This window comes from Micropterus salmoides, unplaced genomic scaffold (genome assembly GCF_014851395.1).
Source record: "Micropterus salmoides isolate LMB-PRFRI ecotype aquatic unplaced genomic scaffold, ASM1485139v1 Ms_hic_scaffold_15, whole genome shotgun sequence".
Taxonomy (NCBI): domain Eukaryota; kingdom Metazoa; phylum Chordata; class Actinopteri; order Centrarchiformes; family Centrarchidae; genus Micropterus; species Micropterus salmoides.
This window is the reverse complement of record NW_024040596.1, coordinates 6,171,730-6,188,746: the sequence shown is the minus strand read 5'-3', so window position 1 is coordinate 6,188,746 and position 17,017 is coordinate 6,171,730. Positions and strand designations below refer to the sequence as shown.

Sequence of the window (17,017 nt, the reverse complement as noted above, 5' to 3'; positions counted from 1 at the left end):
CTTACCACTTCCGGGGGCACCCTGGTAGCCAGATCATGGATGGCCTTTCCAATAATACACAGGGAGGAGAGAACGAACACAACCCCAAGGACTACACACGCTCTGCGGACAGACAAACAGACAGAGAGCAGAGTTTTAGGAGTTAGCTTCAGCCAGTGCGATCTGTTTGCTAAACCTGGCATGAGGAAGTTACCTAAAGGTTGAACCAAAGAAATAATCTAAAGAAGCTGACTCTTTGTTCTTGTGCATTCTCTTGCATTTGAATCAGGATCGTTTATCATTTTCCTGCTGCAGGGAAGACCCAAACAAATGTTTGCATCCTGATATAAGTAGTTATAAATGAGTGGCCTTTGGCAGTCTGGCAAACTAGTAATGTTTGTTTACAAAACTCTGAAATATAAAAGGAACAGTTGAACAAATAATCCAGCCCTTAACTCATGCCCACTGGCTTGATTTACAGCCAGGGCATCCCCAGACATTTAACAATAACATTATCAGTGGCAGTGTAGTGGTACACCAGCTGATGCTTCAATTCCCTTCATTCACACTAAAGATTGAAGTCAGTTTCCCAGGCTAATGATAAAACGTAAAATTAGCCACATGACATTGTGTCTGCATGATGTATAATGTTACAGCAGTAACTGAAGACTGAAAATGCACCTCTTGATGCCTGATTTGAGTGATACATAAGCTACGTCTAATCTCAAAACCAAATTTAACAGCACAGTCACAGTGTTTGTCAGATGTCAGCTGAGTGTTTACAGTCTATTTGGGGCACTGTGTGCAAGCAGAATAAACAATTTGCCGTCTTTCGACAGATCGCTTGAGGGTGACACTTTGTGATGTTTGTTTATAAAAAAATATGGGGGTTAAAGCGGTGAATGTTTTTGGAGGGCGGGGCTACAGGCACACTCACTTGCTCTGGCAGCAATGGAAAAAGATACGGTCATTGAATACCTCTCCGTTGCTAGATTATTTTCAGTCTCACTTCCTCTGACACATCTGCTGGGCCCAAATTACCATATCTGTGTCCCATCTATCTCTCCACAGAACAGAGACACGGTGTCTGACAGGTGCAGTGAAGTGGTGTTCATCCTTTACTCATCTGGATGGTGGTTGGTCACACCAAAACTAAGGCTGCATATTTCTGAGAAATTCTTTTTGTCCGAGACACTTGAAAATGACTTAGAGTCACTCCGATTGTAAATTGAGTTCCAGCTGGAAATGGAAATGTTAAGTGCTAAAACATGCATTTATAAATAAAAAAGTGGTACATCAACAAGACTGCCAAGGAACTGTAGTTATTACCTGCAGATACCATAGCTAAAAAATATAATGGGAGAAAAGATGACATGAAATTAAAAATAGCTAGGGAATGCAAATTAGCCTATATACACTCTCCATCCAAGACTTTTTTCCCAGTCTTATTCCAAATGGGTATTACAGTGATATCACCCCATTTCTCTGACTCTTTTGCCTCTGTATCTATTCTCTCAGTTTGGGAAAGTCTTATTCTGTCTTATTCTTACTTTTTTGTGCTACTGTTACATACATTGCTATTGTAAAACAAGCTGTGGCTTGTATTCCCATGTGGGATGGGCCAGATGTTTGGCATGAAAGGAATTAAAAATAACAAACTAATTTACATGTACCAGCCTACAGGAAGTCTGAAACTGGGCCCTTCTCCACAAGGGTGAGCATAAACTGCATTGGTCATACTTGTGTGTGAGTAGATAGATGCATGCATATGTGTTGTCTGGTTTTGTATGTTTGGCTTCACATTATAATAAGAAGTGTAAAAAATGTTGTGTGGGCTAATGATTTTACACATTCAGTGTGTGTGTGTGTGTGTGTGTGTGTGTGTGTATGTGTGTAACTGTGAGTTTGAGTTAACAGATGGTAAAGTGGCAGCTCTGTCTTTAATCCTCTGCGACACCTCTGAGCTAAGCAGAGGTGCTGTTGTGAGACGAACAAGGCTCCGTACAATCTGAAAGCCACTTCTTGAACTGAGCTGCAGCAGCCCTGAAAGCTTAGCTGTGATATACAAGGACTAGGAATAGGTAGGAATATAATGCTCCACCCCTCTCAAATAATGATATAGAGTAAAATGAATACTAAATAATAATAATTAGTAAATTATTTAATCTGTCGGATCAGTTTTAAGAAATTGGCTTTCCAGATTTCTGTTGAAAAATCGGGAAACACATTATTTTTTCCCCACCAGAATGTAACTTCTATGTAATTTATTTTTCAGAAGAATATCAAAACATGTCACACACATGAGCATTAACTGAATGGATTGGCAAAGAAATGAAGCCATTACACAGGCCTATTCAACTAGCAGCCCACGGGCTGGTCTGACTTCATTCACTGAATGTTTTGATGAGTATAATGTCAATCATTGGTCTTCACAGTCTTCACCCAATTAAACATCTTTGGGAGATCTTGGACCAGTGTATTAGACAGCACTTTCCACCCTCATCAAAACACCAGAGGGGGATCACTATGTAAAGAACAGTAGCTCCAGTAGAGTTCAGAGACTTACGAAGAACCTACGACAGGGAGCACTGAAGCTGTTGGTGGAGCCTGGTGGACCAACAACTGTATGTTAGTTTCTCTCTTTGTCACCATTTGCATTTTCCTCATCTCTCCTCTCCTCCTTTCTTCCTGTACCATCTGGGGCTTCAGGTAGGCTGGGGTGACAACACCTGAGAGACAGATCCCTTGCAAGTATCCCCTTTCCTGGGATCAATATAATCTGCCTAAAGCGACCAGGCCAGGTTGTTTTCTCTTGCAACTTCAATCACCTTCATTGTGGCAGTGTCTTTACCAGTGAAACCAACCATTAAAATACTGACAATATTGAAAATAATAGTATAATAGTAATAACAATGATAATAAAGTGAGAGAAGCTCTCTTGCGTTGATGCAGGTAGAGAAGTGTGACCCAAATTGCATCACACCACATATATTCATCATTAATCAAACATTAATTAAACTCAGCACATTTTTATATACTCACATATACTCTCTGTGTGCAGAGTGCACAGCTGCTGCATTGCTGTAGCGCCAAAGGACAATGACTGATGACAGGACGTCCAGCGTAGCATCAAACTACAGCAGAAACAGAAGAACCGAGCAACGAAGGAGGAGAGGAAAGGGTCTTGATTTGCAAATTATTACAGTAGTAACATCTAACTTACAATGACAGAAAGAAAATAGTGCGTTTCAAATAGCAGCAAGTTGTTAACACTTCTGTGTTTGCATAGCCGCAACAGCCACACAAAATGTTGTATTTTTAAATGTATGTTTTGTGTTTCATGATACTGTCTGATGATGCTGCTGAAATGCTTCTGAAAACACCACTCTAATGTATCAAATGTGTTGTGGCATATGTTGTAAATATCACAATCTTATCTGTGGTGTTGTTTTTTTTTACCAGCACAGGGGAGATGATCTCAAATTAAGATGCTGTGTGATAAAATATGATATAATTTAACTTAAAATGTGCCCTTAATATATATAATAGAATATAGAAGCACTTGGTATTATGGGAACTTTATGTTATTTATCAATTCAGATATTTCAGTTAAGGTTTTATTGCCACAGGGGAATCAAGGTGATAAGCATTATCATCAACATTATTTATGACTGTGTTGCATTTACAAGTTATTCATTCTTAACGAAGACTAAAAAGTGTCTTACTCCCCTGAAGCTGTATCATAAAATATGGCAGATCATTATCATTTGTTGTCACATAACGTACCTGGAAAAGCTAAAAGAAAAATGTAGACATCAGAGTAACTAAAGCTACCAATGATCAGTTGCTTTGATCTAACTCCTCTGTGTTATAGCAATTTATTAACTTTATTAAAGCTGTCATACACAGCCCAGCACTTGCTAATTAAAATCCAATCGCTAATAAAGAGATAGCTAGCACTGAAGCTTATGGGTTATAATATCTTAATCACATTATGCTAATCAGATTTCCCCTCACTGGCCTAGGGTGTGTCTTGTTTAATTTTCATTTCAGCCTTATTAAGTCTTGTTTTTAAACTAATTGCACTCTCAGTCACCTCCTCCAAATAATAAGAAGTAATAAGAAGCTTTATTTTGGTTAAAGCCAGCGGATCTATTGGGCAAACACAAAGTGCATTTTATCATTCAACCTGACCTCCCTCTTCTCTGCCCTGTTACCTTGGAAACAAAGGGACCAATAACACTTTGGTAACAGGAGTCATTAATAAATCACAGGGACCAAAGTTATTTCTAATTGATCTATGCAAATGGTTGGAAGAAGGGAGGTGGAACTCACGGCAAATCCAAAGGCTGACGCGCTGTGTCTCATAAATGATACAGCTGTGTGGAGAGAGAGAGAGAGGAGTTAGTACTGATTGATTCCTTTTTATTTCAGTAGTCACTTTTATGGTTCAATAATAACAACATTTATTTGCAAGATGTGACAATTAATGTCAAATTTTTCCAGTTACATTACAGATATGTTTATCTGCTTATACAATGCTTCATGTTTAAACATGAGGCCTTTTGTGCACATAAAATCTCAAGTTAATAATGTAAAATGCAAAATAATTACATGACAAAACATTACAGCGATGAGATTGGTGAACTGAAACAACAGTGTTGCAGCCTGGAAAAACCAAAACAATGAGCTCAAAGATACTAAATCAGTCCATAGAGCTGAGGGGAACTGAGGAGTTGAGACATAATTCTCTGTGGGTTCAAAGGCAGGACACATTACAGGTAGTTATACATATATTGATTAGTGCACCTTTATATTTTGCGTAAGTTTGTATTTGCATTTAATGTAGTTTTAGATACTGTTGTAGGCTGCATGGGTTTATATAGGAGTAAAGTTCAAGTTGCAAGGAGACAAAAAATTAATACATTTCATCTAAGCACCCCTAAAAAATAATACAATAATTTGTCATTATTTTCTGAAAGTTATTTTTTGTCCTCTAGCGATTTTGAAGAAGTAAGAGAAGGGACAACCAAAAACCTACAGTTTCTTATGGCTTTTCTTACATTAACATACATATTTAATGTCCCTAAATACTGACATTTTTCAGTATCAAATGTTTTGCTGAATGATCCACGACTGCGCTGGCGGACCGGTCAGCTGCAGAAGAACGTTGTTTGGGTGTCAGTCTGGGCCAAACTAATGCTGCGTTCGGAAGTCAGAAGTTTCGTGCATGATGCCGAAAGTGAACGAAAACCATGGCTGACCGTAACACACAGTAGCACCCTCAGCAGTGTTTTAGGTGTTACTTCAAAGGACGGCTGTTTAACTGCAACAACTGAAATAAATAGCCTATACGTTACTAGTTAACTGTGTACCCCTCTAGCTACATCAGTTGGTAACCCTCAAGTCATTCAGTGTTGTAGGTTACACTTCATAATGTTCTGGCATTTTTAACAATAACTTTTATGCAGAGAAGATGACTTTATTAGAAACTTTACTGTAGCCAGCTACCTAATAGGCCTAAAATATTTCTACATCAATTTAAATACATGCAAATATACATTTTGTTGCCTTTTAGTTTATGGTTTACCATTTACATTGTGTGCTTCCATGGGAGCTGCTATTGTTTTGTGACGTCATTCAGCTGCTACTCGTGAAGTAGGGGTACATATTTTTTCTCCGAGTTCACAAGTAGGAAATCCGACTTCAGGTGGCGTTCCAGAACGCAGCATTAATCCAAAACCTTTTGCACCGGTTTGCTATATTATATATATATAATAAATAACGGTTTGTTATCATTCCAAGACATCCTTCTATAAGCGAGGAATCTTTGTGTGTCAGTATGTATATTAGCTGTTATCAGTGGAGTGATGGAGAGGGACAAGGTGAGGATGACCCCAAGCATGTTGATGAGGAGGGAGAGAAGAAAATAGAGGAGCTGCAGGAGGAGGAGAAGGAATTAGAAAATGTATTATTGTTAGTCATATTTATTACTGATGGTCGTCTCATGTATATGCAGCTGTACAATCAGCAGAGGCAGAGTCCAGCACAGAGGAAGCTGAGCCGGGGAGAGGCCTACACAGAGCTGATGTACACATAGACACACACTGCTCTATTTTATGGGACTGTGTGTAGTTTTTGATTATATTTAACTATTTTAGCTCCCTGACGGGCTGCACACATGACATGTTGGTAGTAGTATACTGTAACTTACGCTGGGCATATTTGAAATTAGTTTTAATTTAATGTTAGAATACTTTAAACTCCACAGATTCTGTGTAACCAAAATAAAAGACTTTTATTAACAAATTAAACTCAATCAGCAACAGAAAACTACTTCCTTAAAAGAGAAAGCAAGCATGTAACAAGATTTAACTGAAAACACAAGACTGAACACTTAAATTAGTAAACACAACACCCTCCCTCCTCTGAGGGAATAAACACGACCCTACAGCTCCACACTGCTGTCTGACCCTAACACTGAACCCACATGGGTCATAGACACTTACACAGGGGGCCATGTCCCCACCACATTTTGGAATGGCTGATTTTGGCCCCACCACTTTTTGAAAGCATATGTTAAAAATGTTCTGAAAAACAACCCCAATAAATGTTAACTAACAAATGAAAATGCTTTGAGAAAGGTTTATTTGTACAATAAGAAAACATGCAATGCAATGTAGTTTTCCCTCATATAAAAACAGACATTTCCACCGTAAATTGGAGCAGAAAATGTCTCCAGAATGCAGGAAATTACCAGTTTAATGCTCAAAATCTTCAGGGGGAGGAGCTCCAGACCCCCCGCACATATATTTCCGCAAACATTTAATTTAAATAGTGTTAAAAATGTTCCTGTCTTGTTGTCGTGCATCGTCACGTCTCATGACCCAAATGTATCATCAGGCCCCTAATCTGAACCCTTATGTCCCCACCACTTTTCAACACAAAGTGACACCCTTGACTGACCCGCTCCGCTCTGCACCAGCTCCTCTCAAGTAGGCCTCCTTATTCTCTCCACCGATTAGTGAACAATTTTGCAAGGCATTGCATGCTACATTCTGAGCACCCCTAAAGGTCTGATCCTAGAATCGCCCCTGGTTTAGGCATCAAAACTACTTGCTTATGTTTAGGAAAAGGTTATGGTTTGGGTTACTTACCTATGTAACTATGTAACTTAAATAAAAACATTCAATGTTGACTTTTCGTTTCACACAGGAAATAAACATTGGTGTCTTGGGTAAAAGTTCAGCTTCTGGTCCACCATCCATCCGGACCACCTCCTTACATGGACTTTTCTGTTAAAGATCCTACACCTATGTTTAGCGTGGTTAACTGACTCTAGTGGTTTCCCCAGTGTGTTGCAAACTGACGTCCATATGTGACGACTTGGGAGTGAAACATGTTAACATAACAGCTGCATTATCTGAACATTTTGACAATTTGTCACAATTAAATGTTTTAACATTTACTAATCCTTTTGAAGGCTCCGTCGAGCCTGGCTAGATACATGAAGGTTTCCTGAATTGGACAGAGGGTATTGTACATTCATTGCAGTGCAGTCCTCGTCTAGCCCACCTGCGATTTTTTGCCCTTCTGTCCTCTGTCCTTGTGTTACTCTCTCACTCCCTCTCTCTCCCTCTGTGTTTTCAGGACAGAATCTCAGGGGACAGCATATCGTCAGTTAAATCACCATGGTAACAGGAGATTTGAGGCCAAGCTGGTAGTTGATTTGAACTACAGAGCTTTTATGTTGCTTCTCTCTTTCTCGCCTCTTCATTCTTTGTCTTTGTCGCCTTCCTGATATTTTCTCCTGGCCTCCTTTTTTGTATCAGATTCTGGTTTCCTTTGACACATATCTCTTTCTTTCTTTCCCTTCCTTACTATCTCAGCATCTCTTGTCACATGTTTGAGTGGTGGCCTTTCTGGCTGCTTTGTCTTTTATTCGTTCTCTTTAGAGCTCACTGCTCCACAGTGGCAGACTTGGAGTGACGTTGCATTTAACCAGCCACAAAGGAATATTTAAACATAAGTTACAAATAACTAATGTGAAAAAGAGCAGCTTCAGTCTGAACCACCATTACGCAAAAGGGATAGAATAGAGAGAAAAGGGGAAGAAAGGGACGAACAGGAAGGGGAAAAAAGAAACAATAGAGAGAAGGTGGAAAGGAGGAATTAAGGAGTGGAGAGGAGAGGGCAGTCCCAGACAGACCCCTGATACAAGGCATATGGTGCTAGTCAGGCTGGTTGTGTAACACATGACTGCCCACACGCACTCACATGCATATGCTGTCCCTGTGTCTCGCTCTGTCTTAGAGACCTTCACCCACAGACTCCCTCTCTTTCTCACTAACACGTCCTCTTTACTGATTGTCTTCTCTCTCACGTACGAAGCTTCATTCTCTCTCACAAACAGAGGGAGAGCTGAATCTCTGCAGCTCCACCAGGCCTCCGACCCATCTGGAGAGTCCAGAAAGTGAGCCAAACTGACAGAGTGCTTTTACTGTGAATTCAAAAAGCAAATACAGGGCAATGAGACAATTGGAAACTCCTCACTTTACTGTACCTTTGTCACGTTGCTTGAACATATTTCCTTTTCTCAGTTTGAGCGGTGTCAAATTAAGCTGTAAGCTGCTTGTTAGCTGATCTGCCAACCGTTAATAGCAAGAAATGTTGCATAACACTGTTCTGTTCTATGTGGAAGAAATTAAGACAGATGATCAATAAAAGGAGCGAGGGAGCTGAAATCACGTGGTAATTATATTAAGTATGTCTGTAGGTCAATACCACAAACGCATCATGAGACTAAGGAATCTGCACTTGTGTTTCTATTTGTACATCGGGGTTCCTCCCGCCTCTGTTACCGCACTGTCATTTCACAAGAGTTAACTTCCTGAAAAAGAGTAACTTGTAGCATGTATTAGTGCTGTGTCATTATAATAGTTTTAAATAAGCTAATTATCAGTAACACACACAGTTGATCCATTTTTAACAAGAGAGAACAATGCTTGTAAAAAAACAACAACAAAAGCATCTTTAATATTTTGGTGTGAACTGTGTGTTTAAGGTCATCACTTAAGATTTCCTTTTTTCAAGATTTCAGACCTATCAGAAAAACTGACACTTCATTCAGATTCTTCTTGACTTGAACTATTACTTTTTGCTGGGTCCATGTAGTAATATAAACGTCCTAAAAATAACTGTGTTTCTTACCACATTAGCACACAGCCAAGTATCAGGAAACAGCGGTATTTCCACACCAACTAATAGCTTAAAAACAAAGATAATCTGGATTTCTGTTGCTCTGATTTGAGCTAATCACTTTTAGTTAATCTGCTGGCTTTTTATAATATGTCTCATGTCTCACAGCTAATGAACAGACTCGTTGGTGTATGAATATAAAGCTCAGGGAAAAATTGTTGACGTGAGGGCTTAATGTTTAAATACTGTGATCTAAAAAGAGTGCCGCAAACGTCTGCCCTGTGTTGAGACATACAGGTTGAACACGGATCATTGCAGTAATAGGAGCATAAGTTGAGACCCGGTGGTATCCAATGTTTTATAAACTGCAAACAAATTTTAGGTAAACTAACTTACTGCATGTAGCAATCCCGACTCGCTCTTTGGCTTTTCTTTCTATAAGGTGGTATCTTTAAGCCTAGATGGACCAATTCATACACATGATATACTCCGATTGGATTGTATCTTTTGATTCAGCTCTTTGATTTTTCACTAAAATGTTAATAATGATCAGTTCATGAAGAGCCGCTGGCAAGCAAGGATGTTGTCGTTCCTAAAAAACTGAACAGGTAATTGTTTGGACCTTGGTGTCTAACTAGTTGGCCACCCCTGCTTTAAATATCTGATCTAGACATCCATAATCCCACCCTGGTGGGTAGGTTTTAATGCTAAGTGCTTTGGTCAGAGGCACTTAATCGCCTCCCTTGTTAAGAATTTCCTACTTGTTAGTTGTTAGAGGAGTCAAGACAATACTGTCGTAAACTACAAGGTGACTCTATCCTTTCCTCAAACCTATTTTGTTATTTTTGCCGTGATTAAACATTAACAGGTAGACATCCAATGATGTGGTGGGTTGTGACCTTGGTGATAATTGGTTCTTGGATCTAAAAGCCTTTATGTGTGACCATCTACATTCCAAGACAGCTTCTGGTTTCAGACCTGCTGCCTGAGAAACCCATAAACTGTCATGGGTTAGACTTGTGGTATTCATCCTGTATAATGTGCACACTGCAAGAACACATGCAACTCTTAACTTTTTAACAGATGCTTGATTATAGGCAGATATAACGTCTCTCCTAATGTTGAGTTAATAAAGTAGGCTACTTCTTTCCTTTACAGAAAGAAAGTCAAATCTTGACATGGCTTGAAACTGTCTATATATTCTAAACTCCCTGACTACACCTTGTCTGGGACAAACAGGTCATCCAACTTCAAACTATTTCTCATAATACTGTAGATAAATTAGAGTGGATGACATTATCACACAGACTTAATATTAACTGGGAACTGAGTTGTAGTGATTAAATATGGAAATTTGTGCTGAAAAATCAAATAGCTCGTACTGAAACTGTTGCATATTCAGAACTACACTTTATACACCTGGACATGGTGACTGGTCAACATTAGAGACCATAAGCTTAACCGCTCCCAGATGTTGGACCATCTGTGATTACCTGATTGTGTGATATATTTGGGAGTATGTCTACAGCCAGTATGACTTTATGTATGCTTCCTTTTATTTTATTGTTCTTTAGAATTTATTATTATTGTTTTGATTTTTATTTTATTTATCTGTGTGATTATACAATTTTCAGTTTTTTCTTCTTGTATTGTTAGTATTGAAAATGACATGACACATGACACAAATGAAGAAATAAAGTTTTTAAAATAAAACATCTTTAAGCTGCATATGATTCACTGGATGAGTGCAAAAATATTTTATAAAGTAGCTGAAAATGGAAAATTTACAAATATATTTACTGCTTCTGCATCTTTGATGAAAATCAGCCCATGAGTCTGCTTTTTTTCTCTGAATTTCTCACTGTATAATAATTTGTTTATCTGACCCTCCGTCTTACCAAGCACCGCAGTGAGTCAGTTGGAACGTTAATCAACACTTTCACTGAGGAAGCACTTTGTGCACACACAGACACACACACACACACAAAGTGCTATGTTTAAAGTGTAGTCAGTTCCAGAAAGAACAGATGTCCTCTCTCTCTGTCTGTGTCATTCGTCTAGAAACTCATTTGAGAAGCTTTAACACCCCTCATCTACATCAGCTTATAGCTTATTTCTACTTTCATATCCATCATATATGCCCTCATTTAAACATAGTCATTGAAAAACCACAGTACAGTTTTGTATCGACTAATTTGGAAATAGCAGTTTTTTTCTTCTTCCGGACGTTATTATTTTTTTCCAGTTTCTGCTCTCAAGCTCATTTCGATGTGCCAGCCGTCTGTGTGGTTACCGCCTGCCAGCAAATCGATGCCTCTCTCGGGGCGAGCAGACACTATTCGGTGTAACATCCTTTGGGTAGTTAGTTAATCAGGGAGGCAAGTGTGCGTGACCAGTGCTAACAAGACTGGGGAAACAAGGGAGAGGAGGAGGGAATGGAGTGGTAGAGGGAGAGGGCAGCGGGAGACAGAGGAGGTACTATAAAAAGAAGGAGGGAATTCAAAAAGGAGGAGGAAAGATGAGGAGAAGCAGAAGCTGACTAGGAAGAGAGGAAGAAAGAACCGGATGTGAGGTTTAAGGTGGGGCAGGAGAAGTAGAGGAGAGAGACTGGAGTGTAAAAAGATGAGGAGGAGTGAGAAATGAAAAGGAGGGGGAAATATAGAGTGCTGTGTGTGTCTCCAACATAATATAGTTTTGTGCTAATATACTTACAACTAGTAGATCCAAATAGCAAGGAAGTTTGAAGAAAACGCTAAACCTAAGCCTTATATGCCAATTATGGCAGTTTATGGCTGTCAGACATGAGGCTATTGTGTCTATTTCTATTCTATTCTTTGTTCCCTATAGTCCACTCAGAAGTCCTGCCAACACCTGCATAGCCATAGCAATGGTTAAGACTTGGCAGCAGTAAAAACCTAATTATGAGTGAGTTATGCAAGAACCAGGGACCAGAGCCAACTCTAAACACCCATACTCTCTCTCTCCTCATTGCTCACTTGGCACTCATTATGAGAGCAGAAGATAGACGAAGCACCATCAGACATTAATTCCAGACCAAACCAACTGTTTGGAGTGTTGCGAGCAAGACAATATAAAAATGTTTATAATACTCATATAAGTATCAATAGTTCTTTATTTATTTTTTATCCTCTGCCTGAGGCTGTGTGCATTGATAAAATGTAGGCTACAAGACTACATGAGAAAGGAGCTTTCAGTGTACACTCCATACCGTTGACATAATACAGATGTCATATGTCATCAAAACCACACTTAAGTGAGCCACTCCTGGTTGCTGGACCAGCTAGTGGTTAGCCTTGAGAGGGCACCCACCTGTGACTCAAAGTGGCTGCTTTCTTAATTGTGCATAACTTTAAGCCTTGTATAATTTAAATTTTGCATTTCTGATGTAACATTGGCCATGTTGGTGTTGATGGTGCAATGGATAAGATGCCTGCCTTTGGTCTGAAAGACCCGGGTTCCTGAGCAAGACACTTAACCCTTAGTTGCTTCAGAGGTGTGTGACCTCAGACATGTATAGCAATTGTAAGTTGCTTTGGATAAAAGCCTCAAATGAATTAATGTAATGTTAACGTTGGGTCTATGGAGATTGACTTGCTTTTGGAGCCAGCCTCAAGTGGCCATTTGATGGACCCAGAGGTTGCCATTTGGTATTTGGTCATAAACCAAAGTACAGGACAAATTATAATGTTCATCTGATGACGGCAATTGTAAACTCAGAGGATCATCAAAGTTTTTACAATTGACGCGGAGAGGACATTAATATTCAAATCAAATTTAATGGCAATCCATCTAATAGCTGTTGAGACATTTCACTAAAAATCTAAAATATTAATGGTGACACTAGAGGAAATGTCAGGCGATCATCAGGGTCAGTAGACTTTAGGGCCGACTGATATGGGGGTGCTCAGCGTCTGATTTTACATAGAACTACCAGTTTTATCCCAATAAGTTAATTTACTGCCCATTACAATATACATTTCAGCGTTTGATGCTGTAAATAAACATGTAAAAAGAATAAAACTTTCAATAAATGTTTGAAATGTCTGATCAGCATCTTGATATGCCACACCTGTGAGGTGGGTGGATTATCTCGGCAAAGGAGAAGCGCTCACTTACACAGATTTTAACAGATTTGTAAACAATGTTTGAGAGAAATAGGCCTTTTGTGTACATAGAGAAAGTCTTAGATCTTACAGTTCAGCTCATGATGAATGGGGTAAAAAACAAAAGTGTTAATAATTTCTATCAGTGTATAAATGTGTTTAAGCTACCAAACTCCACAGTGATAAACTGGTCTCATGCCCAATTGTCCCTCTCCACAGATTTCAACTTTCCATTCAGTCACCTGTCAAACCACCCCTACCGTTTGTCTGTATGAAAAATGTCCATATCAAATTAGAAGAATGATTTCAAACAGAAAATGTAATTACGTCCTCCTCTCTGTTCCTCAAGGGGCGAGAGCTCAATTCAGGGATGTGAAATTCAATTACATCACAAGGAGCAAAGGAATAATCTGGGGGATGGGAATGAGGAGGAGAGAGATGAAGGAAGAGACAGACAGTGCAGATGGACAAACAAACAAGCAACCATAGTGAGACGGAGAGACAGGGTGGGCGAGGGAGCAGCAGAAACAGAGTGAGTGATTGATGAAGTGAGTGAGAGAAAGGAAGACAGAAAGAGAGACCTGAGAGTGATTGTAGGAGCTACTCTAAAACTGCCAATCAGCGACTCTCTGAGCTTCCAATCTAATCGAGGTCACTCATCTGTGTTGAGGAAAACCACTTAAGGGTTCCAAGATGAGGGAAGGGATGCAAAGTGTTTCAAGTATACTTGTGTGATTCAAAAGAAGTTCATGATATTTCAGAGCTATGTGGTAACGGTATGTCCGTTATTTGCACAATGTAATGATGAAAAGGGAACGGTGATCAGAGGCAGGTAAGGAGAAGGCCAGAGAGGGGAGTAAGCTGGACAGGGAAGGGAGGAATGGCGGGGAGAGGTTCAGAGAGTGGAGGAGGGGACATGGAAGAGGGGAGCAGACAGTGAGGAGAAATTATGCATCATTAAAGGTGGATTAAACGAGATCTTCATGCAAATACAGCAGTCAGGGTGCCGATGGCTGACTAACATCAGGAAGCTAGTGTTAGCTGGCTAGCGGTGCAGTTAACAATGAACTTAGTACTTGCTGCGACAATTTCTATAGAAGATGAACCCAACACACATTTAATTTACCGGCCATATGTGTGAGAGAACATCAAGAAAATCCTTATGGTATACCTGTCCCACTTTCTGTAGAATAAAGTCCTGGTAGTTAGTTATTACTCCAGCTGCTTGCGGTCTAACCCAAAGGAAACTTTAGTAGACTAAATTCTTGTAAGTGTTTTCACAGGCCTCTCTAAAAGATCGATTAAACAACTTCAGCACATTCAGAACGCCGCAGCTAGAGTTTTAACCAGGACTAGAAAAGTTGATCACATCACTCCAGTTTTGAGATCATGCCACTGGCTTCCAGTGAATGAAAGAATCAAGTTTAAGGTTTTGTTGCTCGTTTATAAGGCTAGGATCAATTAATATCAATGACCTCCTTCAAAGGCATGAAGACCTGCTAGACCCCTCAGGTCTTCCGATCCTGGGCTGCTTGCAGTTCCATTCACAAGAACAAAACATGGAGGAGCAGCTTTCTGTTTTTATGCTCCTCATGCCTGAGACTGGTTAGCACCTTACAGTCCTTTAAGTCAGGTCTTAAAACATTCCTGTTCTCTGAGGCCTTTTAAACCTTTACAATCATATTTATCACTATTTATCTGACAAAGTTTTTTAGCTCAGTCCAATACATTTCTCTTTTAATCTCATTCTTTTAATATATATGTATATATATATATATTTTAATAGCATTTCAATGTATGTCTTTTTCTTTGTTATTTTTGTATTGTCTTTCTCGCATGTGTAATGCATTTTGACAGATAGATGTTTATTGTTTTAATCTTCATTTTATTATCCATTGATCATTAATTATCTAGCTTTATTTCATAAAATACCTTTGTATCTGTTTTTCTATCTTTGTGTCTGTAAAGCACTTTGAATGACTGTAGTGTTTGGAAGGTGCAATATAAATACATTTGCCTTGCCTTAAACTGATGGTGCCTGCTTTTCTGAATAAGAAAAAGTTGATTTGCCCAAAGAAGAAAATGTCACAAATGTCATAGTAAGCATTACATTTAACTTTCTCATACATGTAGACATAAATGTTACAACATTAATTTTATAAGTAAACTCTCTGTGTTCCTTGAAAATAATTTGGTAGGATTTTGATGTTGTACATTTAGAATACATTTAGGGTGTCTGTTTCATGTATGAAAGAGACACCTATCATTTTTGCTATTTGGAATTCAAACTCGCTAAAGCTCGATATCTCAAAACCGCTCAGAACGCAGATGGAACCTTATAATTCCAAGGTGGTGTTACATCTGATCACAACTACCACGTAATGAATGAGTCTATGAAAACAGCTGACCTTCTAGGTCATAGTCCATTGATGTGATGCATTCATGAGTTGATGTTAGCTTATGGGTTGTTGATGGCTAGCTGATGCTGTAACTAAACTGCTAAAGTGCACATTAATCTTCTTCTGGTGTATTAGGCAGTTGGCAAAGAGCTTCAGGAGCATTATCACCACCAGGGCCTGATTTGCATGTAGCCTGAGAAACCCAAGACACATGCAATCGTGTTTGTTTTCTGGAGACACATATATGGGAAAAGTTAAATAAAAAGTGTCTTAAATCTTTGGCTTTTATCTGGATACAAGACATAACAATTTGAAAGGAAACATAATACTGGTTGGATTGTATTTTCTATTAACATAATGAGGAAATGATGTTCCACTGACGTCCGTATTTAATTTGTTTTCCACCACAATAACATATCTTGCAATGCAATATTTGCTCATAGTGACTACAACATCATTAAACTTTTTATGTTTTTGGGCTGTATTTACACATTCACAGCACGGCACAGCAGGTTACTGTAAAACGTTGATTAATTGCCTGGGCTTTTCTTTGCTAAATTAACCCTGCCTGTATTTGGGACAGGCCTTTTATTCCTCTCGCACAAAACTGTGAAACAGTTTATTTATTTCAAACAGAATATTACTTGTATTAAGAATATCCAATAATATCAAATACACGTCATTCATTTGTTCTAGCTCTGATAGATGGCTTCTGCACTTTTATTTTGAAGGCAGCAATACAGCAACACAGTGCAGGATGAGAAAATTGTGGCAGAAGTTAGCAGACAGAGAGCAATGGACTTCACGTGACAGTTTAAAAAAAAACTTGGTGGACAAACTAAAGGAATATTAATAGTAAAGGGGACACATTCGGACTCAAGAGCAGACTTAACGAGCGCTTCAAAGATAACGACAGTCAGCACTTTTCTTTTCATCTCTTGTACCATGCAGGTTACAGCGGTAAATCTATAAGAATTAGACTTTGCGGCTTGTTGCATCCGTTAAATGAACTGAACAATTGAATTGTGGAGAATCTAACAGACCTAACAATGTGTAGCATGTCCATTCTGACATATTGATCATACGTTTAAACATTAATATTTGTATTAACGATCTAAGCAGCTTAGAAGCAGCTAAAGCAGGCGACCCTGCGGGGTTTATACATCCAAAGAACTTAGATTAAATGCAAATGCTCCGTATTTGTATAGCGCCTTTCTAATCTTTTCGACCACTCAAAGCGCTTTTACACTACATCTGCATTCACCACTCATACACATTCATACACTGAGCCTAAGTGCTCAAACGGAAACTAACATT

At 39.0% G+C, this 17,017-nt stretch overlaps 1 protein-coding gene across 1 annotated transcript in view; it reads right to left on the bottom strand.

Moving 5' to 3' along the window:
• tmem163a (transmembrane protein 163a) overlaps positions 1-17,017 on the bottom strand; it is a 68,157-nt gene that overhangs the window by 13,390 nt on the left and 37,750 nt on the right. Inside the window, exons 3-5 of the mRNA XM_038719525.1 lie at positions 4,315-4,358; positions 3,022-3,113; positions 6-102 (exon numbers count right to left, since the gene is read on the bottom strand). Coding sequence (XP_038575453.1) covers positions 6-102; positions 3,022-3,113; positions 4,315-4,358 — 233 coding nt within the window. The remainder of the gene's footprint in view (positions 1-5; positions 103-3,021; positions 3,114-4,314; positions 4,359-17,017) is intronic.